This window comes from Sporobolomyces salmoneus, assembly GCF_050403485.1.
Source record: "Sporobolomyces salmoneus JCM6883 DNA, S_salmoneus_JCM6883_v1_ctg13, whole genome shotgun sequence".
Lineage (NCBI taxonomy): Eukaryota > Fungi > Basidiomycota > Microbotryomycetes > Sporidiobolales > Sporidiobolaceae > Sporobolomyces > Sporobolomyces salmoneus.
The window spans coordinates 19432-45310 of NW_027481150.1; the positions used below are offsets into that span (position 1 = coordinate 19432).

The 25879-nt window shown below is 52.4% G+C and overlaps 8 protein-coding genes across 8 annotated transcripts; 3 read left to right on the top strand and 5 right to left on the bottom strand.

The window, feature by feature from the left end:
* Nucleotides 1-132: 132 nt before the first annotated feature.
* On the bottom strand, nucleotides 133-10458 carry JCM6883_000150 (uncharacterized protein; the record flags this gene model as incomplete). The annotated part of the gene is made up of 12 exons (XM_076630880.1): nucleotides 133-330; nucleotides 397-820; nucleotides 890-920; nucleotides 989-1109; nucleotides 1175-3409; nucleotides 3477-3535; nucleotides 3602-4550; nucleotides 4618-7914; nucleotides 7989-8057; nucleotides 8125-8184; nucleotides 8251-9059; nucleotides 9138-10458. The coding sequence occupies 12 exons, from the start codon at nucleotides 10456-10458 to the stop codon at nucleotides 133-135; spliced, it is 9573 nt and encodes a 3190-aa protein (XP_076489020.1).
* A 494-nt stretch (nucleotides 10459-10952) lies between these two features.
* On the bottom strand, nucleotides 10953-12166 carry TOM22 (Tom22p; the record flags this gene model as incomplete). The annotated part of the gene is made up of 3 exons (XM_076630881.1): nucleotides 10953-11033; nucleotides 11106-11460; nucleotides 12162-12166. 3 exons carry the CDS (start codon nucleotides 12164-12166, stop codon nucleotides 10953-10955), a joined length of 441 nt encoding a protein of 146 aa, XP_076489021.1.
* A 763-nt stretch (nucleotides 12167-12929) lies between these two features.
* Nucleotides 12930-15791, top strand: JCM6883_000152 (uncharacterized protein; the record flags this gene model as incomplete). The annotated part of the gene is made up of 9 exons (XM_076630882.1): nucleotides 12930-13045; nucleotides 13103-13346; nucleotides 13424-13987; nucleotides 14052-14513; nucleotides 14576-15000; nucleotides 15071-15195; nucleotides 15270-15294; nucleotides 15418-15570; nucleotides 15641-15791. The coding sequence occupies 9 exons, from the start codon at nucleotides 12930-12932 to the stop codon at nucleotides 15789-15791; spliced, it is 2265 nt and encodes a 754-aa protein (XP_076489022.1).
* Nucleotides 15792-16030: 239 nt separating this feature from the next.
* JCM6883_000153 (uncharacterized protein) lies at nucleotides 16031-16772 on the bottom strand (the record flags this gene model as incomplete). Its single annotated transcript, XM_076630883.1, has 2 exons — nucleotides 16031-16360; nucleotides 16437-16772. 2 exons carry the CDS (start codon nucleotides 16770-16772, stop codon nucleotides 16031-16033), a joined length of 666 nt encoding a protein of 221 aa, XP_076489023.1.
* Nucleotides 16773-17083: 311 nt separating this feature from the next.
* JCM6883_000154 (uncharacterized protein) lies at nucleotides 17084-19021 on the top strand (the record flags this gene model as incomplete). The annotated part of the gene is made up of 3 exons (XM_076630884.1): nucleotides 17084-17147; nucleotides 17324-17603; nucleotides 17674-19021. 3 exons carry the CDS (start codon nucleotides 17084-17086, stop codon nucleotides 19019-19021), a joined length of 1692 nt encoding a protein of 563 aa, XP_076489024.1.
* Nucleotides 19022-19210: 189 nt separating this feature from the next.
* On the bottom strand, nucleotides 19211-20012 carry JCM6883_000155 (uncharacterized protein; the record flags this gene model as incomplete). The annotated part of the gene is made up of 7 exons (XM_076630885.1): nucleotides 19211-19291; nucleotides 19354-19371; nucleotides 19437-19508; nucleotides 19576-19584; nucleotides 19685-19732; nucleotides 19806-19879; nucleotides 19979-20012. The coding sequence occupies 7 exons, from the start codon at nucleotides 20010-20012 to the stop codon at nucleotides 19211-19213; spliced, it is 336 nt and encodes a 111-aa protein (XP_076489025.1).
* Nucleotides 20013-20548: 536 nt separating this feature from the next.
* On the bottom strand, nucleotides 20549-23381 carry JCM6883_000156 (uncharacterized protein; the record flags this gene model as incomplete). Its single annotated transcript, XM_076630886.1, has 11 exons — nucleotides 20549-20840; nucleotides 20904-21071; nucleotides 21135-21244; nucleotides 21306-21522; nucleotides 21584-22050; nucleotides 22115-22187; nucleotides 22260-22345; nucleotides 22417-22878; nucleotides 22952-23035; nucleotides 23174-23260; nucleotides 23319-23381. The coding sequence occupies 11 exons, from the start codon at nucleotides 23379-23381 to the stop codon at nucleotides 20549-20551; spliced, it is 2109 nt and encodes a 702-aa protein (XP_076489026.1).
* Nucleotides 23382-23845: 464 nt separating this feature from the next.
* Nucleotides 23846-25801, top strand: JCM6883_000157 (uncharacterized protein; the record flags this gene model as incomplete). The annotated part of the gene is made up of 7 exons (XM_076630887.1): nucleotides 23846-24401; nucleotides 24460-24477; nucleotides 24541-24719; nucleotides 24791-25080; nucleotides 25144-25238; nucleotides 25293-25537; nucleotides 25595-25801. The coding sequence occupies 7 exons, from the start codon at nucleotides 23846-23848 to the stop codon at nucleotides 25799-25801; spliced, it is 1590 nt and encodes a 529-aa protein (XP_076489027.1).
* Nucleotides 25802-25879: the final 78 nt, after the last annotated feature.

The following is a 25879-nucleotide window of genomic DNA, read 5'->3' on the forward strand; positions in this document are numbered from 1 at the left end:
CATCTTGTCCACAGGAAGACCGTCTAGGATCAATCTATTCACATGTAAATCGTAGTGCAACAAGCTACAAGGGAAACAACAATAGGCATAGAACAAAAAGGAATTCAGACTTAAAAGTATTATCTACTTTCTCTATTTGGCAGAGAAGGAACCGAGAAGTAGTTCACGTTTTTTGTCTTCAGACATAGCGGGAGGATCCCTGAAAGGACGGTGATGGAACGGGAAAGAGAGTTCGCGTCGAGGAGGAGCTTCGTTCGCTGAAGATGAACGAGCTTGAGCTGAGCGAGCAGGTGAGCTCGGTGATCGATGAGTCGACGAGTTCGAAGACGTCTGAGAAAGGAAGAGGCAGAGTGAGCGAGTCCTTGGCATCGAATGAACGGGAGATAAAAGACTCACTGCTTTCAAAGGAACGGATTTCTGTGAGCGAGGACTTCTCGGAGACTCATCCTCTCCACGATTCGCGGCACGTTCGTCGGAACCGACGTTGTGACCGTTCGAGGAGCTCTCCTCGGGTTCGGTGGTGAATTCGGCGGAGGGATCGAGCAAGTTTACCGCTTCGGCTAAGTCGTCTCGAACACTCGAAGACGCCGACGACGAAGCCGATGAATCGGAAGAGGTGGTGAGGTGAAGCATCGAGGACGAAGTCTGAGGGTACTGGGAGGAAGACGAAGGAAGGGGCGAATTTTCGATTTGTTTGTGTTTTCGTCTCAGACGAAGAGGGTAGCGTAACTTCGACTTGACTTTGGTCGATACGGCGGACCTTTGTTCTTGTAGGGGTAGCGTTCGGTGAGCTCGAGATAAGATCTGACCGATCAATTTCCTATCGAAACGGAAGGGAAAGTCAGTTCATTTCGCAGCATGATCGGTGAAAGCGGGTCGGTCGACAAACCCTTTCTGCGACCACAGACTCTTGATCATTTCTAAAGGGGAGTAAAATAGCGTCAGTGCCAGGGTCTCGAAGAGACGGCAGTATCGGAGAAAGCCGCACGACGCTTGACATCTTCGACAAGACCAGCGAAAGACGTTGTTTTCGAACTGAATTCGATCATGGGCGTTCGACAGGTAACGTTGTAGACGTTCGGAATCATGCTGTGATCTTCCTCTTCGCTCTGAGGGAGGAACTCATGTCAGCGAATCGCTCGAAGGTCAGATTGAAGGGATCGATGAGACTTACTCGATAGGTCAGACGAAGTACGGTTTCGGATATCTCGATGTTGAGGAAAGCTCGGAAAGTCGCGGCCCGATACTTCATCTCGTCAGCGTCGAGCCCTTCTTCTTGACCGCTCGCAGACATGACTTCGGTCGAGACTGATTTTCGTAGGCGATTCTCGACACTCCTGATCGACATGTTCGACGCAGAATTACTCTGATAGACGCTACCCGTCGGCGAGTTGAGGTGTTCGTTGCTGCGTCGAGAACTCGAACCGAGTGAATCGACTGATTGATTCGAAACGAGGTAGGCAGACTTGATCGATTCCTTTGGTTTCGGCGAACGGTGACGAGATTGATCGACTTCGGTAGAAGATTCTTCCTTGCGATGCTTGATTCGTTCCGAGAAGAGGTAATCCAGGATCTCCCTTCCAACACGGTGTTCGAGCTGGAGTGCGACTGGGTGAAGTTTGAGCAAGAAACGTTCGACGACGGCGATTCCTCCGACGGGCGCGAGCGAATCCCATACCGCGACGGCGAAGATGTTGGCTTGCGCGAGCTCTGCTTGGGGTTCCGACGCAGGAAGATTCGCTTTCTTGATGATCTCGGAGAAGAGGGCGTCGGGAGCTGGGTTGAGCGCTTCGAGATCACCGATGATGAGACGATTCGTGGTCGATCCGTCGTCCTTCGAGGTCCACGTGAAATCGACTCCGACAACAGAAGCTTTGACGAAAGGTGAGCTGTTCGGTCGAAGCATCGTCCAAGTGAGTTCGGTCGCTCGTCCTCGAAGTTGAAGTCCGGGTCGTTTGCTCGATGTCTTGGGTCCGTTCGTTTCTTGCGCGAGCGAGAGACCCTCGACGAATAGCGAAATCTCCTCGCTAAGTTGAGCGAGTTGAGCGCGAAGAGCGAACAAGTTCCTCCTCTCATGGTCGTCGATCTCGTCGAGATGGAGCTGATATTCGAGGATTTCGGGGATGAGTTGCCGGATTTGATCTTGTCGCTCACCGACGCAGCGAAGTACCGTCGTTCGATCCGAGAAGTCGTGAGTGAAGGCGAGAGCTTTGACCTTGGCGTTTCGGACTTGTCGCTGTTGGTCGGACTGAAGGAGAAGACGGAAGAGAATGTTGAAGATGGCGACGTAAACTTCTGCCTTTGCCGTGATCACAAACTTGTCTCCTTCGGCGTTGATACGATCCACGAACGACGTGAATCCTTTCGATCCGAGTTTGTGATCACCGTGAATGAGGAGGTGGTTGAACTTGTCGTAGCGGAGTCGTAAAGAAGTCGGTGCGACAACTCGTTCGAGAGATGCGGAATCGACGTCCGGTTCGAGTTGGGTCTCTATCGGGACGAAAATCGCTTCTGCTCGACCGTGGGGAGGCTCTCGATGTCGATGAGGGTAGAATGCCTGGAGGCCGTCGAGCGTCGCAAAGTTCTGATGGAGGACTTCGTAGTTGATTGGGTCGTCTGGAACTCGAGTGTCGACGATTTGGAACGTCTTGAAGTTGACTCGCAGGGCGGTCAAGATGAGAGTCGAGTTCGGATCAGCGTCGGAGTGTAGGGAGATTTGAGGGTTGATGAACATGCAGAGATGACTAGCGTTCGACTCGAAGTCTTCGGGCAGGTCGTCCGCTGAGCTGTCGGGATCAAGATTGAGCGAGTCGCCTGCGGTCGAGTCCTTGTCGAGATCGACCTTGACGTTCGTATCTTTGCCTCCACTCGCGAGATCGTCCAGCAGTCGGTTCTTCGCCGCCTCGGCTTGTTCATAATCTCTCTTGATCTGCGATGATTTCGTTCGTCCATGCTGAGGACGTCCCTTCTCGTCCTGACTGTCGAGGTCTCGAATGAACTTGATCGCAGCAGCCGAGATGTGGTAGACGAAAGCTTTGCGATCTCGAGAGGAATAGTAGTACTTGAGGAGAAGATCGCGGACGTCGTTCGAGATTTGAATCTTTGGATTGTGTACGACGTAGCGATTCGTCCAATCTCTCCATTCTCGGTACAGAGAGTCTTTGAGATGCGGTAGACGAGCGTTGTCCTCTTCGTCCTCCTCCTCCCTCGACGGCGAAGTGCTGCGTTGTCTCCTCCTGGGCGGTTGTGTCGAGGCGCTCCCGCTGCAGGTGGACGGATCAGGGAAGTTGTCAATCTTTTCGTCGTGGCCGTCTCGGTAGAACTTCTCGAGGCGTTCGATAATTCGTTCGACAACTTCGATGCGATTTTCAAGTTCCTTCTTGCGAGACGAGTCGGTGACGGCGGAGAGCTGGTCGCACAGAGAGTCACCGATCAGATCAGAGGTAAGTTGAGGCAGGATCATAATCTCGACTCACCTCAGAGCGAAGTTCGACGAGTCGGATGCCTGCTTCTCGGATTTGAACTTGAACGGTATCTGCACGGAACAGGTTCAAGATTGTGGTCAGACTGCTGTCGGATGCGGACAAGGTGAGTTACTGACCTGTAGCTCGACCCATGAGGCAAACGTGAGATGCTTCGGTTCCGAATTTGGTCGTCGGTTTGACGGGTCCATTCTGATGCTCGTGCTGATGGGATCGCGGTGATGTCGCTGTCGTCGGCTGATCTCCAGAATCTTGAGCTGGAGCGGCTTCGACATGTCGGAAGTAGGTGAAGCGAGGGGAGACGAGGAAAGGGAAGACCCGAATCTTCGGATCGACGTCTTGGAAAACGTGACCAGAATCGTGAAAGTCGTTGTTGTCGTACCATTCTGCATCTTGAGGAGTTCCCTCGAAGGTTTCGACTGGAGGTGGTTCGACGTTTGATTCGTCTTGCTCTTCGTCAGGGATCGGAATCGAAGCTTTCTCGTCTTCTTGGAAGAGCGCCGTGATGACTCGGAGGTCGACCGAATCGAGGTCAACTTCAGCCATGTAGAAAGCTTTGTGTCGAACAATCTTCGGCTCGGTCTCAGAATCTCGACGAGTGACGGTCTCTTGTTCTCGCTGGTGAAGGTCGACGTTGAATCTTCCAATCTTGGCTTTGAGTCCGACGGCTGAAGTCTCTCCGCGACGCCATTCTGACCATGACTCTTGAGCGTAGGTGTGAGAGATGTAGAGAGGAGCGATACTGAAGCGATACTTGATCGTCGCGCAGTGTTTGCCGAATTTCTTCGAAGGCGCCCCGGTCGAAGGAAAGACGGGCCCATGACGGATCGGGAGAGACATTGTGCCGTCGAAGAGGGACCACCAACGTCGGAAGTGAGCGATAGCTTGAGGAGTGAAGTGGAAGCTGTTGTGACCTTGATCGCCAACTGCCTCGATCGACGGTTCGACTTCTTCGGGGTCGACCTCGCGAGGATCGTCACGACTAGGCATTGGAAGTGTCGCAGGTGAAGTCATCGAGATCGAGAAGTGGAGATGGTCGGATCGGAAACCGGCGAACGAGTCGATGAGCTGGAGTAATCGTAAAGAGAGAATCAGCGTTGGAGGCTCCCGAGGGAAGAGAACGAGAACAGCTTACTTCGTCGTTAGGGTCTCGAGGAGCCGTCTTCGGCGTCTTCGTGTGAACCTCCCAATGAGGAATGAAGTCGAAGATTCGACACTTGCGTTCGAAAATCGGACGATCTTTGCAGGCGTCGTTTTCACACGACCCTTCTCGACACGCTCGTTCGAACCGGAGTCCCATTCCCCACCTCACTCCTCCTGAACACTTCGCACAAGTCTTGATCCAATACGCTTGTTCGAGTTCGGGTTCGGCGAAAGCGCTCATGTCGTCCGAAGCGGCGTCTTGATCGTCTTCAGCGGTACCGTCATCGCTGTCGAGTCCGTAGATTGATCCGTCGGCTCCTTCGAACGTCTCTCGAGCTGTACCAGTCGCGGCGGAATCCAGGTATTCGCGGAGATTGGGAATTCCTAGAATGTAGGTTCGACTCGTGATTTGAAAGAACTCGTGATCGGGATTGTCGTACCCAATTCGGAACTTGACGTGTCCAGCCCACGCCTTTGCGAAACCGGCTCCGAATCCGCTGAGACCGTGAGGATCTCGAGAACCTTTGAGGTGAAAGATGACGGCTGCCTTGTCGCCGAGGAAATCGATGGCGACCCTCCAATGGATCGCGAGTCGAATCTTGTCCCAGAAGCCGATACGGTCTGAAGGGTCGGGAGAGTTCTTCGTCATCGATTCGAGCACTCGAGCTACGTCTTGAATCGCAGGTTGAACCGAGTTTCCCCATCCGATTCTCGTTGGTTCTCCGCTTCGAATCTTGATCATCGGAGCTGAGTAGGTCTTGACCGGCATCGCGGAACGAGGAACCGTCATCATGAACCCTTTGTGACTTTGAGAGTAGAATCGAGGCGGAATCACGGCACATTTGACCCTTCGAACGGATTCGGGACCTCCGAGTTCTTCAGCGACGACGAAATCGGTTTGGAAGTCCCAGGCGGCGCTGTTGTCTCGGTGGTTGCGAGGGATGTGGAGAAGCGGGAGTGGATAGTCGCGAAGAGTGAATCGAGCTTCGTCGAACTGCCAAGAGAGGTGAATCGGAACGAGGAGACTGAAGTTCGTATTTCGAGGTAGTCCCTTTCCGACGTCGTGGAGGTAATCTCGTACTCCTTCGTCTCCGAAAGATGCCCGCGTGATTGCGAGTCGCATCGAATGGAAAGTTGCGCGTCCGAGAGGAGCAGCTTTACTGCGAGGGAGGAGATCGATCGGAACCCAGAAGTCGGATTCGACGCCGAACAGCCGTTTCGAGAGTTTCTCTTCGCGACGAGCTTGTTCCGCCGAAGCGTTGTTCATCCTCTGGATCCACTGAGTCGCGTTGAATCCATGGAGAACTTGTCGCGCGTCTTCGATCTTGATCGTGTGTTGACCAGTGATTTTGGGTCGGCGTTGATCGTCTCCCTTTTCGTCCAGAGTTCCATTCCGAGCTCCTCCTCCTCCTCCTTCACCATCGCTCGATTCGTAACCATCGCGACGCTCGTTCTCCGTTTTCTTGACCGCTTCAGCCTTGACCTCGAAAGCCTTCTCCCTGCCTAGTCGAGCTTTCTGTTCCTCGTATCCAACCCTCCAAATCATGTTGAGTTTCCTTTCGAGTGGATCGTCGTCGAATTCGATCGCGAAGACGCCAATGTTGAGGTTGATCTCTGGTAAACGTTTCGCCTCCTCGTTCGTCGGTTCGATGATGATGTCCCACCGACCTTTGACGTGTTCATGAACGAGTTGTTTCGTCGCTTTGAAGAGACTCGCGGCGTTGTCGATGATTTGATTGAAGGCGTAGCGATAAGGGATGCGAAGTCGAGCAGATTTCGTTTCGATACCGACGACGATGGGTTGATGTCCCGAATTGTTTGCTTGTTCTCGTACTGAGATCGTCGTTGACTGAAGCCGAATGATGTCTTCCCACTTCCCTCGATAGACTCGACTTTTTCCGGCGAGAAGACCCAAGTCCCATTGAGCGATGAATCCATTCGTTTTCGTAAATCGGCAGACGAGGTTTCGAAAGGTGATGAAGAGATGAGTTTCGTGAGGGAGAGTCGGTCGGACGTGGAGGGAGCGAATGTCGGCGGTGAAATTGATCAGCGGTTTCGGGCGTTTCTTGTGGACGGAAGGTGGCGCAGGATCTGAGGTCGAAAGGCGGATAGTCGGGCGAATCCAACGCAGGGAGGAGAAGGTCAGGAGAGCGAGGTAGATGCTGAAGAGTTCGATTCGAAGCGAGATTTCGGGAGCGTTGAGACGGATGATAATCTCGTCGAGCGAGTCTCCAGCATCGGTAGCCTGATCGTTGAAAGCTGCCTTGTGAATTCGTACGTGGAGATCGAGGCGAGGCACGACTACGATGCTGTCGTCGTTCCCAATCTGCTCGTGTCGACCGTGCCTGCGCTTCTTCGGAATCCGTCGACCATCAACCTCGGCTCGACCTACTAGTTCGGGATCAACCGTTCTGCTACTCCTCCTCCTTCTGCCCTCGTGTCGATCCTCGCTACTTTCTGCCGTGTTCTTCGAACCTTCCTTCGAGGATCCTGCAGGACGAGCTTCGACGAGGGGGTCGATGACGAACTCGGAGGCGCAGAGGTTAAGGAAAGCTTGTCGACCGTCGTCCTTGCCGGCCTGATTTCCCGCCGTCGCCATCGCGTTAGTGTCGCTTCGGAAGTCTGGCCGGAGTTCGAGCTTGCTGCGATTGACATCGTTCATCGCCGTTCCCGGTTCGTGAGCTCTTTGTAGAAGGTACTCGACGTGTAAAGGTCCCGATTGAACCAGAAGTCCTCGACAGGCGCGAAGTTTCGGCTTCGGATCGACGCCTCCGAGTTTGAGTCGTGTCGAAGCGATCGCGAAGTGAATTGACTGGTTTGACGGGAGGAGGTCTACGAGTGGTCGCAGGGGAGGCGAGGAGTCGGCTGAAGAGTCGATGGAGGAGGCGGAAGCGACAGAATCGGCTCGATAGCGACGACGTGACGAGGTTTCTGCTGCACTCGCGAACGAGCTGAGGATATCGTGAATGCAGCTGAGAACGACTGGTCGCCACAATTCGACTTGAAGTCTTTGAAGTAGCAAGCTGTGGTCGCCTCGATTTGTCGAGAGATCGAGGTAGGGAACGTAGCGATTCTTCGATTCGTCGATCGAATCGTAGCCGAGGATAGTCACTTTCGACGACAATTCTACAGGTCCTAGTTTGGCGACTTCGAGGCGGATCAATTCGGAAGATGTGCCGATATCAGAACTCGAGTCTTCGTTTGAGAGGTTTTCGAGAGCGAGAATCTGAATCGAGACCGTGTCGACGAGTATTAGCGAGTTGATCTTGTACTCCAACGAGTAGGTCTCCTAATTGAGCGAACAGGTCGAATCAGCTTAGCGTCGCGTCAAGCGTCGTTCAGCCTCAAGAAAACTGAACATACGAGATCAACGGCGAGGTTCGGCGGTCCCATCTTTCGAAATGATGTTCGCTCATGACTCGTCTCGTGGCTCTGTGAGTATCAATCGGAGTTTAGCCGTCAAGCTGCGAGAAGTTCGATGAAGCGTGAGATAACATACTCTGCTCTGGTTTCGTGCGCCCGAATCTTTCTCTTTCCGATGCGATGGTGATTCATGACTCTGTGACATCGGGGAGGGAAGGTGAGCTCATATTCGGCGACAAAAATGTCTCAGCAAAAAACTCACGCGAGACTCTCTCTTTCGACTCTCAGTCTCCGTCTCATCACCTCTTCCCGATCTGTCCGCCTGTACCTTCTTCTCCGGATGTTTCCTCGCTTCTCGTTCCAACCTTTTCGCTTTCAACCTGTCTGCCGCGCTCCTCTTGACACTCCTGTCGATCCATTCTCCCTCACTCGTGAAAACTATTCTCGGGACTTCGATCGAGAGGATTTCGGGAGCCGACCAAGGGACGAAGAAGGAATCGTGACTCTCATCACCAGACGGTTTCGAAGGACGACGACCGAACGGGTGATGGCCATCGTAGGGAGGATGAGGACGTTTTCCTTTTGGATAGAACGAAGACGGGGGCGGACCTGGGTGAGGTCGATCGGCACTCGAGGTGTTGTCGGTGGGGGCTACGAGTCGTACTTCGAGAGACGCAACGGTGCACGACGTGACGAAACGAGGAAGATCGGGGAATTTGTTGAAAGATTTGTTGTCTTTTCGAGACGGGAAGTCAGTTTGAGATTGGGGCGTCGAGGGCGCAGAGCGGGATGGAGTTCTCGGCCGAGCGTTAAAGATTCGGACTGCGGCATCGAGATCCTCGAAGGTCGTTTGACCTCGAACTTCGCCGAGCGACATTTCGACGATGATTGTCGAATCGTTGTAGTTGCTCGGAGTTGGAAGGGTATGACGAGGCTTCTTTGTGTACTGAGAGACGACTTTGTCGCAAGTTGGCGTAGAGGAGGAAGGAGGGAATGGAAGCCAAGTCGAGGTGAGAGAAATTTCCGAACGACCGATCGAAAGAGTCTTCGCCGTCGGGCTGGCGATGTCCTCTACGGAACCAGATGGACAGTTACGAGTCAGCTCTTAACAGTCAAACTCCTCCGAGGAGAGAGTGAATCTGAACGAACCTTCTTTCCCGTCGACGTCGATTCTGCCCTCCAACTCATCCCAACCAATCGACCCTATGACTTCGCACAATCTCCCGCGGCCAAGATACGCTTTATGAGCATCCCTTGTCGATTCTCCCTCTGACTTCGCCTTAAGCTTGAGATTTCCCTTGATTCCAGACAGAATCGCGGCAAAAGCGATCGTTTGAGGTAAAGATTGATTGACTGAGGGTGAAGAAGACGCCATGACCGAGATCGGAGTCGTGTAGTGTAACGAGAAGATGATGTCTGGAAGCGTGATCGAGAAGGAATCGAAGTAGATGAGTGGTGAAGGTTTCTGAGACGGAGGAGGTTGCGAAGAAGGGGGAGAAGGAGAGGAGGATCCAGGCTGGGGTTTGGACTGCTGTCGAACTTGCTGTATCTCGGAGTGTAGTTCCTCGACGTTCCTCAGAATTCCCTTGATCTGGTGAATCCGCACGACTAATCCTTTTTGCTCTCCCTCTTCTGGCCGTGATCTCTTCATTCTACCCAGAATCCTATCCTTCTCCTGTTCTCGTTCCATAGATGCCCTGATACTCCCTTCTCGAGGTTTCAACGTCTTCCACTCTTCATACCCAACCGGTCCCGACAGACTGAACGTGATTTTCTCCCTCAATTCTACTGCCGGTAACAGTTTCTTATGTTCCTTCTGATCCAATCCCCTCAACGCTTCCGTCAACCTCAGATTCTCGACGCTGGCCCATACTCTGAGTTTGTCTTCTCGTCGAGGCGTGCCAACGATCGGAACCCTGAGATGAGGTTTCTTGTAATGACCTCCGAGTTTGAGCGTTCCTTCAACCACTCCGACCTCCTCTACGTCTACTGTGACGTTGATTCGCACCGAGATTACGTGGAGCAGTCGGCGAACGAGGAAAGGGAGGAAGATTCGGCGAGAGGGAGAAGGTTGAGAGGGAGGTAGAGAGGTCGCGCAAGGATCGGAGCCGGGTCGTCCTTTCTCTTTCGAGTCGCTGGATGCGGTAGGATTCAAGTTGGACAGTAGTTCGAGTAATGCCGCCCTTGGAATCGACAGTTTGACCCCTTCGCCATAAAACACCCACCAAGCGGTTCCTCTTCCTCCTCCCCCTCTCAACGAGAACCCCATCCTTCTCACCTTGAGCTGCAGTCCTCTCCATGAGACCGAGATGTCGTGTAGAGCGGTTGGCGAGAGGTGACCGATACTGGTGGAGAAAGGGAGGAAGAGCGGGAGGAGGAATCGAAGGAACAGGTTGAGGAAGAGGTACACGATCAAGGCGTATTTGGCCCAAGATGCCGAACACTCAATCAACGAGTAGACCATCGCCATCACCTGGACGCCGACGAGAGATCCTCGTTCGCGAAAGGTCGAGGACTGTCTCATTCACATCCTCGTTAGTCGCCGAGAGAATAGCTCTGCTAGCACAGAGTACTCACGAAGATCCTCAATGCCCAGTGACTGCCCTACAACGCTCGGTCGACTTGTGGAAGGTTGATCTCGCTGAACCGAAAGTGGAGAGAGGGAAGACGCGGACTGGATCGACTGGCTGAGAGCGACACCTTTGAGGCGACTCCTACTATCGTACTTTGCCACTATCGTATGCCGGAAGGGAGAATGAAAGCGAAGAAAGAAACTGTGAACATGACCGAGGCCATGATTTGCTAATTCTCACTCGGTCTCCGCGGTGTTCGCTCGCGAGCGTCGCGGTCAGAGTGCAGATGAGCGATAGTTTGCTTTCACAAGGAGGAGAAAACAGAGTTGGCAGATGAGGAGAGGTGCAAGGGAATTTGTACAAAGTATGGAAAATAAGAGAGCAAGGTTGTTTAGAAACCTTGGGGAACAGCAGCAGCGGCGGGTTGTTGTCCTGGCGCAGGAGGAGCTCCGAAAGCTTGCGCAGCTCCAGGCTATGAACGAAGAGTGGTAAGAGTGGTCAGCAAGATAATTGCGATAAAGAAACAGAAAACAAAAAGACAAACCTGGGCGAGGTATTCCTTCTCTTGCTGCACGAGCGCTCCTTCACCTTCGATACTCAACAATAACGGTAGACCAACGAGGAGAGCACTCGTCGTAACGATCCACGCCGCGTTTCCAACTTTGTTCGCCGTCCATTTTGTCCATGCAAGGGTCGAATCGGCAGCGTCACTCACGGCGGCACGGGTCGAGGGAGAGACCATGTCCTTGAGGGCGTAGAACCTCTCGGCGAAGGTTTCTTGATCAGGGTCGAAGGGAGTGAGTTGTAATTCGGAATCAGAGATGTCGGAAGCGGCATCATCGATATCGGAAGAGGCAGATGACCAGGCATCGTCGTCGTGAACTTCTTGAACTTTGACCCTGTAGTACCGGTATGCGGAAAGCGATCGAATGTCGGAGTCGAGAGAGATGGGAAAAGAATGATGAAAGATGAAAAGTCAATCAGCTATAGTTCGGCTGGACAACTATGATGAGTGGCAAGCAACGAAGAGCACTAGCTTACATGGCTGTAGAAGGTTTGATATGCGAATGAGGGGGAGGAAGAAGAGAGCTGAAAGAGAGATCTCCCGCTTGATCTCGTACCCTTCACTCGACCGCCGAAAGATCAGTCCTGGACTCTTGCAGATACAGCGATCCAATATCTTCATCAGCAGAAGTCACCAGCTGGTCCAACCCTCGATCTCTGATCCGAATCCGACTCAATCGTCTAGAACTCTCTTCCTCCCTCTTTCAGCATCCACAAGAGTGGAGCCGCCGCTGTCTGGACCTGTCCGCAGAGGATTTCACTGTCACTTTCGAGCGGCAACGCTTCAAAAGCAACAAGTTATGGACAGCGGCACAGAACCCGGACCAATCCCGAGTCGAGTCCTGCGGCTGGTCTCGCCCACTTCCGTCTGTCGTGGAGTAAAGGACCGAGGAGGGAGTAAGTAGCTGACAAGGAGATTCAGCGAAGAGGATCAACCGGGCTCGAAACTTTCAAGCGACGACTAGTTGGACTTCCCTCGCCCCCTCGTCGGAACAGCAGGTTCCTACCATTAGGGCGGCACTCGACACATACGAACCGCATCCGCACCAGAGGCTATCGTCCACCTCACCTATTCCTATCAAAGTCGCTGTTCTTCGTGGAAAATCGAAGTCGAGGGAGTTTTGGAAGAGGCGCCGAACGGCTCGAGCGCTCGGAAGGCTAGTGCGGTCATCTACAGGAGAGAAGGTAAGCATCCGCTTGCATTGGTTGGAGATGATCAGGAGCTGAGATGGAATGTCACGAGTCGAGAAAGGTGATATCGTCTGTTCAAGCGAAGCGCTTACTTCGTTATCAGTATCTCCAGCACTGCTGATGTCACGCCTACAGCAACCTGTCAATGAAGCCACCGGTGTTGGCTGCGGATCTCTCGAAAAGCGCTCAAAGCCGACCGGGACAGTCCAAGCGAAGGAAGGTGGAAAGTTCGAGCGAAGGGTCAAAGGGCGGTCGAGGGATCTGGACGGGCTGAAGTCTCGGAAGTTCTACGGAGGCGAGCTCAGGAGCGAGCAGGGTTGATTGGCGTAGAGAGTCTCGACAATTGCAAAAATTTGACCACAAGAAGCACTTCGAAACTTTTTGCTCTCGACAGGTTCTGCTCACGTCCCTTTGCGAAACCGCCGTCGTTGTGAAGATCTTATTCGTACGTGCGCCAAAGTGCGTTCGATCAAGCTACAGTAACCTGTGGATTCCGGAACCCCCGCGAAGCGACGTGAAGACTTGCGCTTTTCCGAAAAGCGCAAAGTCAAATCCACTTTTCCTCCCTCAGCAGCACTCTTCAGTACGACCGACACCAGGTGGCACAGTCAACATGGCTACCGCGTCCCTCTTGACCCTGTATACGGTAGTCGACACGAGTCGTTCATTGATCGTCTTTGCGGTGATGCGTTCCGGCGCTGTGCTGTCCCCATCAGCGATCACCTTTACGTGAGTTTCTACACCTTTACACCGCGCAGAATACCAACTCACGCTCGCGCGAAACAGAGCCGAGGCACTCAAGTTGATGGTTGCAATCGGAGGTGTACTCTCTTCGTCGAGAGGCTCGCTGGCAGATCGGTTCTTGTTACCACCACCTCAGCATGACACCAGACGATCCTTCTTCTCCTCATTCAAGCCCTACCTTCGTTTCGCCGTTCCCGCTCTTCTTTATGGATTCAACAACGTTCTCTTCCTCGAAGCCCTTCATTTCACCACTCCGGCTCTACTACAGGTCTCTGTACTCTCAAAGGTGAGTCTCAACCAATATCGAGAGCGGCGAAAAGAGTTGTTGTCGAGTGCAAACTAATTAGAACTTTCGCTTCTCAGCTTCCCTTCACTGCGATTCTTCACCATTTCGTCGTTCGGCCTCGCAATAGTCAAGCCATGTGGATGTCACTCGCAGTCTTGACAGGTGGAATGGTGTTGGCGGGATGTCCTGAGCAACTTTGGGACGGAGAGCAAAGGGCGAATATTCGAGTTGGAGATCTCCTCAGTGGACCTCTGATCGGGTTAACAGTTGGAGCAGTATCGGCTTGTTCGAGTGTATGGACAGAGTTGATGTTGAAGGAGAAGGTCGAGTTCTGGCAGGCTCAATTTTACCTCTACTTATGGGGAGCAGTCTTCACGGGACTCGCTGCGATTGCCGCCAATTCTCGAGTCGTCCTCGATTCCCAGTCGACTCTCGCTTCTCTCCCCGCCTTCTTCCTCGTCGCATCTGTCACTGCCGCAACCGGACTCGTCGTCGCTCTCATTCTTCGTCAAAGGGATAACCTCGTCAAACTCGTCGGAGCTTCCCTCTGCATCACAACCGTCTTCGTCTTGCAACACCTTCTATTCCCTCTCACCGATGGTCTCGATTTCAGGACGACATTTGGAATCGGAGTTTTGACTGTGAGGGCTCTTCTCCATCTTCAATCCTTTGGGACTTCATGACTAAATCGATTGCTCGTCTTAGATCGCGACGTGGGCTTACAACTGGTACAAAGATAACGACGACGACGACGTACATCGCCCCTCGGGCACGTACGTCGAGCTTTCGACATCCGACGATGCCGATACCCCTTCGACCCCGAAAACAGAGCTCAACTCGCACGAAGCTCGTAATTCACCTCCTTCCCCCTACCAACCTACGACTACAAAGTTCGCTGCAGCTCTCGGTGTTATCCTTCTCCTCAGCTCTCTCGTTTCTTTCATCCCTCCCTCCGAGCGAAGCATCAAAAACGACGTCAAACGGTTCTTCGCACCTCAAGGCATCAAACCTGCAGCGTGGGACATTCCGATCAAAGATCTCGACTGCGTGAGAAGATTCTCGGGAGGAGGAGAGGTGAACCACAACTCGTCTTTCCTCGCGGACCTCGAAGAGCGAATTATCGAATCTGGATGTCCGGTCTTCCCTGTTCCCGATTCAGGTCTCATTGTAAGTCATGAAGCTCTCTACTCTCTGCAGGACTGGTCTTACTGATTGAATCGTCTCGATAGACTCATCTTTTCTGGGCTGGAAATTGGAGACCTGGTTCGCACGGTCTCACGATTGACGCCTGGCTCGCTACTCAACCCTTTGAAACGAGTTCCCTCATCTGGTGGTTCGAAGGCGATGGGCCTTCGCCCGAGTTCGCCGACAAATACACGGGACCCACCTCGCCTTACCGGAATGTGATTTCGTTCCGACGATGGGACGACTCACTTGCCCAAGGGACGTGTTTGGAAGGAATGAAGGAGTGGATGGACGCCGATTATCGAAACGAGATCGGTCTGCCGATTCAAACACGTAGCGATCTCATTCGACTTCTCCTGCTCTCGAAATTCGGAGGAATTTGGCTCGATGCCGACAGTGTTCCTCTTCGAGATTTCACTCCCATCATCCGGGCTGGACCTGTTATTGGTGCCCACGACGAAACACTCAAGTGCGTGAATGTTGAGCTCATCCTATCGAAGAAGAGTTCACTGACTTTCTTTTGTTTTCCTCTCTGCCAGCAACAACTTCCTTCTCTACGGTCCTTCGTGGTCTGGCATCGGGGAACGTGTACTCTCGCTAGCGTGTCAAATGCCATACAACGAGTCGAAAATGAAAGAACTTTATCCTGAACTTGATATGGGCTGTGAGTCGCTCTCTTCTTTCTCTCGTTCCTGCCTTTCTTCACAACGACTAATTAAGATTGGTTCCATTGCATAGCTCGATTCTATTGGCTGTATAACGAGTGAGTGACGAGATATCTTCGCAACCTCAAGTTTTTTGAATTCCGGTTTCCCGCGATTTCGTAGCTGACACTCCACCTTCGTTCATCCGTGCTTCTTACCAGAGGTGTACATAAACTCTGTAGCACACGCGGCTGCGGAGTTGGACGCATCGGAATGCAACTGGTCGATGGCATGGCTTGGACGGGTCAAGTCTTCATGCCTTGCGAACGTGGAAGATACCCCTCGGGCTCGGCTCTTCCTTCTGGCTTACATGGTCCTTTCGCCTGGCACGCTCGGTAAGCACTCTTTCATCTCATATGAACCTCTTGATTGAGTCTTTTCATGCTGACCTGAATTCCGTTACAGAATGACGGCGATCCCCGACAACGACTTCTGTTACGACCGAGAATCGGCCACTCTCTTGTCAGCAGTCAAGGCTAGGATCGAAGGTATCCTCAATCACGACCGCCTAGATCACGGTCGAGATCTCTTCCCTGGACCCGGTTACGCAGCTTGATAGGAGGTCCTTGTATCTTTCTTTCACCTTCCCTGTCTCTCTTTACGGATATCATAGCGTTTCATAGAAGCGGGTTCTCCCCTCGTCGAAGGATTACATGTTGTGTCATAATAGAATCAGTCTCTTGTCGATTGTACTTACAAAACAACGCTGTCTCGTCGACTCTCGAGATCCAGCCCAGTCTGCTTCGAGTATTCGAGAGCCTTCTCTCGTGCCGCGCAACGAGTCCTACTGAAGCACTAGCTCCGTTTCCTTCGTTTCGGTTTCACGTCTTCCTCCTCTTGTTCCTCCTTCTTCACTTTCTTCGAATCCTTCTTTGTCATCTCTAGATCGATGACCTCGTCTGGATGTTCTTTCGTCCATTTCTTCTTGTCGGCTTCCCACACCTTTCGGAGCTCGAGGTATTTCTCGTCGATTTTGCATTTCTCCCACATCTCTCGAAAGATGGCGCTCGCTTCTGCTTTCTCTTCGGCTCCTTTATGGTTCGTCGTCTTTGGCAATAGTTCACCGTCTTTCCCGTACTTCTTGCCACCTGCTCGATTTGCGTACCGCCCGGCTCGAGTCATTCCCTGGAGAAACGAGAAAACAAGGGCCGTAAGTTTCAGTGCCTTCGATCGCCTGCTTAAGACCGATGACATTACGTACCATCTGAATGAATTTCCTTGTCATATCCATTCCGACAAAGTCTTCCTCATCGCCGGACGCTCTAAACTTCGCCCACAATTTCTCCGAGCTTTCTTTCGCGATCGGGACAGTCTTGAATCTCCACAAAGGCAGGAGCCATGACTTATATGGCTCAAAAGTGAGTACGAGCTGTTCTCCTCTTCCAATCTTGTACGAGTAGTAGACCGGATCTGAGGGTCGAGAGAAGGGAGAGGACGAGGATGACGTTGGCGGGGAAGGAGAGGAGATATTCGGTTTGACGTCGGATACCGGCGAGAGGGAAGAGCTGACGCCTCTGACGCGTTTGCGAGGAGGCATCAAACGGAGCTGATCGAAGGAGATTGCGGAGGGGGAGAAAGGAGATGAAGCGGGGGAAAGAAAGTCGGATCGGGGGCACAGAGAGAGACTAGAAACGGCTGGCGAGTGCAGGCTGCGCGATACACTTGGCTTTGTTGTAATCGAGTCGAATGCTTTGCAAGCGAGAGTAGCGAAAGGAAGAGAGAAACAAAACTCTCGGAACTCTTTCCTCCTTGACATCTCAACTCTGACGCGCCCGCAACCTCACTGAACGGCGCAGAACACTTTGATCAGAGGACGGAGAAACTAGCCCGGCGGCGGGGCTTCAATCGATGCAGAATGTCGAGATTCGGCAGCTTGATCTCTCTTCAAGATTCACCGCTCATCTCCTTAGAGGTACGTCTTGTCTTTACCCCTGAAAGATCCGTGAGATGCATATGTGTATATGGACGAAAGGACTTGAGCTCAAGAGCCGGGGAAGATGCTTGTTCGCCGGTTCTTCCCAGTCGCTTCAACAATCGCTTATTGTCTGGACCCTGCAAGCTGACGAAATATCCTCGTTTCGCATGTAGCACAATACACAACAGCAGCCGAAGTGCTCCTCACCCCTGTACACCAGCTAGCGCAGAAAACGAACCTTTCTCAAATCGATGTTGAACAACTCGTCTTTGACGTTTCGCAAGCGGTACTGTCACGGGAGGAGGCACAGTGCAGCTCTGTAGCCGCATTAGCTGGAACGGACCGGAACCGGAGCATCAAGGGAGGCAAAGTATCGTTCGGAGATCCGCAAATCGATCTCCTTTTCGACGGCGGAGTGCGAATAGGGAGTCTGACAGAGATCGCAGGGCAATCGTGAGCTGCATTCCCTTTATCCGAGGCAAGCGGAGTTTTCGCTGACGGCTGTGACGAGCGTTGGCGACAGAGCGTCGGGCAAAACACACCTCTGCCTGCAACTTGCGCTCAACGTTCAACTTTCGGTCGCGCAAGGTGGACTCGATGGAGGCGCGCTCTTCATCTCCTCTGAAGGCACAGTATCCTCGACCCGTCTTCTCCAGATGGCGGCGCACATGCCCGCTTCTGAAACTTCGAGCGATCGGAACAGCGAACGAAACGCGTGGGATTACCTCGACAACATCCATACGGAGAAAGCTCCCGACGTCGACACTCTCGAAACTGTCGTCTCGTACCACGTTCCCGCAGCGATCGAACGAATCAACGAACTCGCCAAAAAGAATCAGATCGATCCCGAGCTCGTTTCGCTCACTGGCTTCGGAGGCGACGAACCGCCAGCGTCGCAATATCTGGCTGAACATCGAAATACTCCACCTATACCTCCCCTGCCGGTTCGACTCGTCATCCTCGACTCGATCGCGGCTCCAGTTCGAGCAACTCACGAGAACGTTTCTTCTGGATTCGTGGAGAGGTCGAAAGAACTCGTATCGATCGGAGACAAGCTGAAACGAATTGCGCACATCTACAATTGTGCCGTCGTCGTCGTGAATCAAGTCCAAGATGTCTTCGAACGAACCGGTCCTCTTCCTCCTCACCTCGTCGAAACGCCTTCTGCTCAAGTAGATTCTCCGACTAGTCCGACTTCGGCTCGCGATCAGACTCCCACGTCACCCGCCTTCTCGTCAATTCTCCCGCCCTCGTCTCGGTTTCTTACGACTCCTGCAGCTCTCTCTCGAACATCTTCCACTTCTTCTTCCTACTCGCGATACTCCACTTCTTCCACCTCTGAACCTCTCCCTCCTCCGCACATTCAATATTCCGTCCCTCTCCTCCTCTACACCCGATTTCAAGCCCTTCATTCAACCGGGGCATCGATCATTCCCCCAAATCCTCATTCCTCGAAAGTTTCCGCTGCGTTGGGAACGACCTGGACGAACCTCGTCAATACGAGAGTACTGTGTATGATTGGGAGGAGAGGGGATAGCGTCAAGAGGGAAATGAATGTCGTGTTTGGACCGGAATTGAAGAGGGGAAAAGTCGAGTATGAATTGAGGGAGGAAGGAGTGAGGAGTTTGGGTCCGGTCGAATGGAGAGAAGAGTTGTGGGTCGAACATGATGAGGAGGAAGGGGAGGAGGAACGGTCGAACGGAAGAGACGGGAACGACGGAATGGAGGTGGATGAAGCGGATCATGCAACGCCGGATGGGAATCGGGATCAGGAAGATGCGGAAGAAGACGAGCTCGAGGAGGAGATGGCGTGGAGCGATGGTTCGGAGAAGGAATCGCCGCGGCAGGAGCAGGAGTCTGGCATCACTTGAACGAAAGTCAACAGTGAATGGAATTCAAAACAGGAACTTGTTTCCTTTCTTGATCAACTTTGCAAAAGTGAGAGTAAATCGTATATTAGCACAACAGGGTAGAGGGGAGTATGAACGTGACAGAAAGACGTTGTATCGAGGGTGTAGTCCTTTTTTCTTTTTTTCTGGGTTTCGAAAGCTGATCTCCCGTCAATGAATCGGAGTGTAGGTGTCCGTCCGAATCTGCTCGTAGACCCATGCTTTGACGGCGGTAGGACCTCCGCCTTCCATCTGACGATCAGAGAATGAATCAGCCGAAATCTTTTCGCTAGAAAGCAATTCTCGCAACGTACCATCAATCCATCTGGAACCTGTCGAACGGAAGCACCATCGGTTGGTCAGCTCGATACTTTGCCGCAGAGCTGAGACTACTCACCTTGAGCAATCGTAAATTGTCTGAGTTCGCCGAGAAAAGCATATCTTTCACGTCCAACAGTTCAAAGTATCCCTAACGAGCTTGCGAGGTCAGCACGCACGCAACATATAGAGATGCTAGAGTCAGAATTTGCACTCACACCGCAAATCTGAAAGAGAGGAGTGTAACGGTTCAAGGAACGAAAGGAATTAGTCCGATTGCCCGGGGTTTTCGTCTTTTCGGACGTGGTTTCGGGCGATTGCACTCACGAGAAGCTCGACTGAAGGTATCAGAGCGGAGAGCACTACTCCGCAGTCCTGGAGACAGAACACTTGGCGTTAGAAGCGGTAGAACGATTCACCAGACTCGTCGAGAGGAAGGAAAGCTCACGAGGATGTCAGATACACCAGCTACCACCTTCAACGTGTCCTCTTCATTGAATAGCCCCGCAAGAGTCTTTACGCCTGAAGAGGGGAGAGATCGGAGGCCGGCGAGGACCAAAAAGTTTAGTGATGAGACTAAGAGGGAAGATATCGAGAGGGATGTGCGAGACTCGGACTTACGACTCGGATGTTGACCTAGGATGACCGCACGCATACGTACAAAGGGTTCTGGTCGACTGGAACGGGGGCTATGATGTAGAGAGTCGGCGAATTGGTCGAGAATGTTAGACCTTTCGCAATGACCCGTAGAGTTGGAACGTCCGAGGGTCGAGCAGTCACAAACTACTTTGAGCGTACGAGCCGTCGCTGATCGCGGATTGAAGAGAGTACGAATTGGAGCCAGGAGAAGACGAGAGAGCGAGAAAGTTCTCCTCGAATCCTTCCGACAATCCGAGTTGCTGACTTTCGCGAATGAATCATCTTTCCGATTGCTGCTGATGAATTCCGTTCTGTGCAGTGACTTTCTTGTAGATCTCTTCCTCATTTCCGATGGCAAAGGAAAAACTTTCCCTCTTCGTGGAAACGGCAGGGAGAGTCCCCTTCGCGAATTTGCTAAGATTGCATCGACGATAATGACCTCGATGCAGTAAAAACAATCAGATGAATACAGCGCCGGTACAGAGTGAAGTCGAATACAGAAAGTGCCGAAGTAATGGGTACAAATGCAGCCAACTCGTCGCGAGTTTGTACTCAACAGTTCGAGCAGTAACCTCCACCTCCAAGGTTGCAACCTCCACAAGACGAGGGACCTCCATGCCCAGCAGATTTTAGTAACAAGCCGACGACACTCGCGAATCCTTCCCCCAGAACGAACCCAGAAGCCACGATTATCAGTCCGAAATGTTGAAGGTGAGCTGGAGACGACGACGACGAGGTCGCGGAGGGAGATTGTTGTCGAGTGTAGTAGAGCGAAATGAGTCCTCCTACGAATCGAGCGAGAGAGAAGGACGGCGTATTGATGAATCCAATCGCAAACGCGATCCTAATGAAAAATCACGAAATTTTTCAGGTCTTTGAGCAGGCACCAGTTTGTGAAATGACTCACCCCGACGGAATGTATCGAGCCCACTTCCAATCTGTACCCATCGCTTCTCTGCTACGAGAGATCGTCTTGAGCGACGACAAAGCAACGAACAGGAGACCGAAAATAACCATGGCTTCCGCAGAACGAGGAGGAAGTTCGCCAGCGTTGACGAGTCGTGCGAGATTGAGCCTACGAGATCTTGTTCGTCAGCATTTAATCGTCCTAGGATACTGGTGAGAGAGAATGACCGACCAGATCGCGGCAGTTGGGACGGGGAACGCAGTTGAGGGGAAATTATAGGTTGAACGGTAGAGACAATACAGACCGGTCGAGACGAAGACTGAAGCCAAAGATCCAACGAGCTGAACAAAGAACGAGTCAGCGTGCGGCCCTTCACTCTAAGCGTGAACGAGATGAGCTCACTTGTCCGTGGAATTGCGCTTTCGGACTCGCATGCCAAAGGTATCCCGTCTTGAGATCTTGCATCAAGTCTCCACTCTGTTGTGCTCCAGCTTCACTGATTCCACCCGCGATGAGATTCGCGACGACGTTGTTTGGTTGAACGACGGCGAAAACGAGTTGCGAAATCTTCCCGATGGCAGAGACCGGGTTCAAATCCGTTTCCCCTAGAGCACGAACACTGTCATGCAAGACTACGTCAGCACACCGGGAGACAAATGTCAATAAAGAGAAAGACTAACCCGAGAATGGAAAAGATACTCGCGAGAATCAAAGCGATAATCGTCGCCCACCACGCGATACCCTCGCTTCCGAAGACGATTCCAACAAGGACGACGCAAGATACACAGCTCAAAGTGATGCCAAGTAGGACGACTTGGAGAGAAGGTTCATCGTTGGCCCTGAGTTCTGCCGCACTAGGTTCTCGAAGGATCGAAGAGTTGTCGGAAGAAACCGAATCAAGCGAGTCTCGACGACGAGTATTCGGCTCTGCGACGAAGAGGGCAGATTGTTTGTTGCGGAGGAAGTACGGCTTGAGGCTCGTTCCGAGGAGAATTCCGACACTGATGAGACTTTCAGCGCACATGACTGCGAGTGCTGGCCAGAGTAGCCATCCACGCGCACCGTCGACAGTCGAAGCGACGGGACCTGGAGCCCATCCAGCGTAATACGATAAGGGCGAGAGGAAGGCCCAGCCAAACAGCATTCCCTGCGAAATCGCGATTGATCAGCGATGAATGTGACAAGGAGGGAATCCGCGACCTTGGACGTACCAGACTCATACTGGCAGTTGTGGGGAAGCCCATGATGATCCCCTGACCGATGTAACTCGTGCTCGGTGTGAACCTGACGAACGAAATCTCGAGATCTCGTTAGCTCGAGGTAACGAATCGCAAGAGCACTGAGAGATGAACTTACCACCATAGCCAGTCGTGAGCAGCGTGAAAACCGAGAAGGTCAAAGATTGGCATCGCATAAATGACGGGAAAAGCGAACGAGAGAAGCTGAAGGTCCAATGCGAGCAATGTCAAGACGGCAAGCTCGCTGTACTCCTCCGAGAACGATTTAGACGCACCGTATAGACCGCTGACGCTCCGAAGCTCGCCGTCAGAGCCGACCACGCCTTTGCGTCGACAACTTTCTTATCTTTTCCATCACTCGACATGCCTTCGATCTCGTCTTCCGCTGGTAACGTTTCATAGTCTCCATCTCTCCGTCTCGCAGCACCTTCCTGGTCTGGTGCCGTTGTTGTTTTGAGAGGTTTGTCGTGTAGGACTCCGATGATTTGAGCGGTCGCGAGACCAGAGGGAAAGACGAGTTGTTCTTTGACAATCACTTGACGGCGAAGAGGGACCGCTAGGAATACCCCAAAGAAGGCGACGGCGAAACTCCAGCCGAGACAAGACTGCCACGAGAGCACGAGCGGGAGTGATCGATCTTGTAGAGGGTTGAGCTGAGCGAGAGCTGGAACAACTCCGACGAATCCTGCCGCGAGGGGTAAGGTTCCCGTCGCTACAGCCGTAGTTTGCAAGACGATCTGTCATGAGCGCATGCAAAGTAGAAAGGTCAGCCGAGAACTTGACAGAATCGTGCGAAATTGAAAATCTTACATTTTCATGAATCGACAGAGGCCGTTTCGAAAACCACGGTATCCGCGGTAGTACCTTGAAGATTCCGAATCCGAGTAGTGATGCCTATATGAGAGACTAAGCTATTAGAAGTGAACGTGACCTTGGTTGAGGCGGAATGGTCGAACCTGAAGCGACATCATCTGAGAAGCTAGATTTGTCAGCACGCATCGCTTGTCGAAAGGACGCCGTCTCTGAGCTTACTGATACCCAACCAGACTGTAAACCGAGCGACATGTTCGTGCAACATGTCAGAACTCCGATCAAGAGACCTGCGATGACCGCTCTCGGCTATTCAGAAGGGGCTCTCTTAGCTCTACGCGGGTGTACGAGTACTCAAGAGACTCACAGTAAACTCATAGTGCTCTTCCCGTGCTCCGTCATCCAACCGTAACCTTTGAGTCGATGTCATTGACCGAGCGGCTGATCTTCCTTCTGCCAGATGTCTCGAGGTGCAGTGCTACGTTTAGAATGTGTGGTGTCGATACTGACCGAATAGGCGAACTGATTGATCAAGAGGGAGAGCTTTCATCGACATCGGCGCGACGACTCTCTTCCCCCTCTTCCATTCACTCGGCAACGCGATATCTACTGTACGGCATGGCCAGCAACCTTCGACTTCGAGACTCTTCCAGGTTGCTTGGATGGAGGGGCTCCAAGTACTTGACCAAATCGATCGACATCAACCAACATTCCTCTCGCTTCGACCTCTTCAATTGCCTTGGCTCACGCTCTCTTCCTTCTTCCACACACCACTCATTACCATCGCCTTCCATCCTCACCCCTAGTCACTCGTTTTGAACAGTCTTGCCCTCCCTTCCGACTTCTCCTCCCCTCTTACCGCAATTCCGTTCGACGCGCCTGAATCAATAACAAATGGTGAAAACGGTCGAACTACTGCTGTTATTACTGCTGTGTGGACAAGGAGTCGTAGCTCAGGACAACGTACCAGCAAGGGAAGTTTGGAGACGAAGATGGTTAGCTGGAAAGAGGTCAATTTGGGGTCAGGGAAACAACGCTCACCTCGTCAAAAAGCAACTTGCAACTTCGTTCATTCGCTCGTCGACTTCGACATCGACTGCGATTCCTACCAGCGTCGTCGCAGCTTCATCGGGAGCGGAAGACATCGTTTCCTCCTCAACTTCCTCGATTCTCTCTGACTCGACAAGCTCGACCCCTTCCGGCACTCCCACTGTCTCGACTACCCAAACTTCCGCTCCTTCAGTATCGGCTTATACCGGGCATAGATCTCAAGCCCTTGCCGGTGCTTTGACCACTTCCTCCTCCTCGACAATCGCTCCAGCCTACACCGGCGGCTCATTCACTATTTCCGGCACCGGAACCCTCCCTACCCCTTCTGCCTTCGTTACGAAAGTCGCTCGAACTCAACAATTGACTGTGAACGGAAAACCTTACAAGATTGTCGGACCGAGTAAGTTCTTGTCTCGCGGTTTGGTTCGAAGGAGTACTGAATCTTGGCTCTTCTACAGATATCTACTGGCTGTGTCGTATGTCTGATGATCATCCTTCCGCTTTGTCTCGATCTGATTACTATGTTCTCGCTTCTACAGAGGACGAAAACTATGGACCGGTTGGTTCTTACGCGGACAAGCGCCGCGTTCGCGAAGCCCTTGCCGCTGCCGTCGCCATGGGTGCGACCACGATTCGCGCTCACTCGTGCGGTATCTCGGTTGGTCCTAATAATCCTTACCAACTCGAACCTTCATGGAACAAGTTCAACGACGCCGCTGTAAATTCCCTCTCCGGGTTCTCTCCTGAAGCTCCCGTCCTGACCCTGACTGACTGTATGTATCGCTCTAGTGGGATTCTCGGGACTACGCTATCTACGCTGCAGGTCGATACGGACTTCGTGTGATTCTCCCTCTCATCGATAACTGGAAGTACTACCACGGTAGTAAATACGATTTCATCAAGTTCCGATTCGCCAACACTTCGTATCCCGGAGATGCTTTCTACGGGAATCGAGCTGTAGTGGGGGCTTTCGGTTCCTACATCCAAAAAGTAGTCAGTCGAGTGAACCCCTATACGGGATTGTCGTACGCGCAAGATCCGACCATCTTGGCCTGGGAGACTGGAAACGAACTCGGAGGGTGGGTTCTCTCTTCTGGATCTACTGACGTCGAACCGAGAATTAATCAAACGAATTCAAACAGGTACATCAATGCTGAACCTTGGCCAACTACGTACTTTACGACTCAAGTCATTCAGTACATTCGCAAATTCGACAAGAATCATTTGATTCTCGATGGTACGTCGCTTGTCTCAATCGCGTTGAGTTTGTCAACTAAACCTTTCTCTCCAGGCACGAATGGATTCTACAACTATACGAACAAGGCGACCCCGCCATCGTTAACGAACCGAGGTATCGGGATGGTCAGCGATCATGCCTATCCGAGGAACGTCGCACTCTTCAACGCTCAAGTACCTCTCGCTGCAAACTCGTTGAAGAACTTCCTCGTTGGAGAATGGGATTGGACCAACTCTTTCGGTGGAAGTTCTGTCGACGACTTCATCGCTGCTCTCGAGGCGACACCAACCGTTGGTGATGTAAGTTCTTTCTCTCCTTTCTCGCGACTTTCAATTCGAGACTGATTTTTTGCGCAGATGATCTGGAGTTACTTCGGGCGAACGCCAGATTGCAGTTCATGGGTGACTCACAACGACGGCTATTCACTCTACTATCCGAACGGTCCGAACAACGCAGCCGAGCGAGCGAATATCCTCAAAGTCGTTCAACATTGGTACCGAGTCACGGGTAGACCGATCCCAGATAGTCTCCCCGATGTCGCCTGTCCTCAGCCAGAGTTCTAAGCGTCCGAAGGGAGTACAGGGGGAGGAAAATGAGCTCGGGCGGGAGTTTCATTCAGCTTAGAATGTTTTCACTCTTGA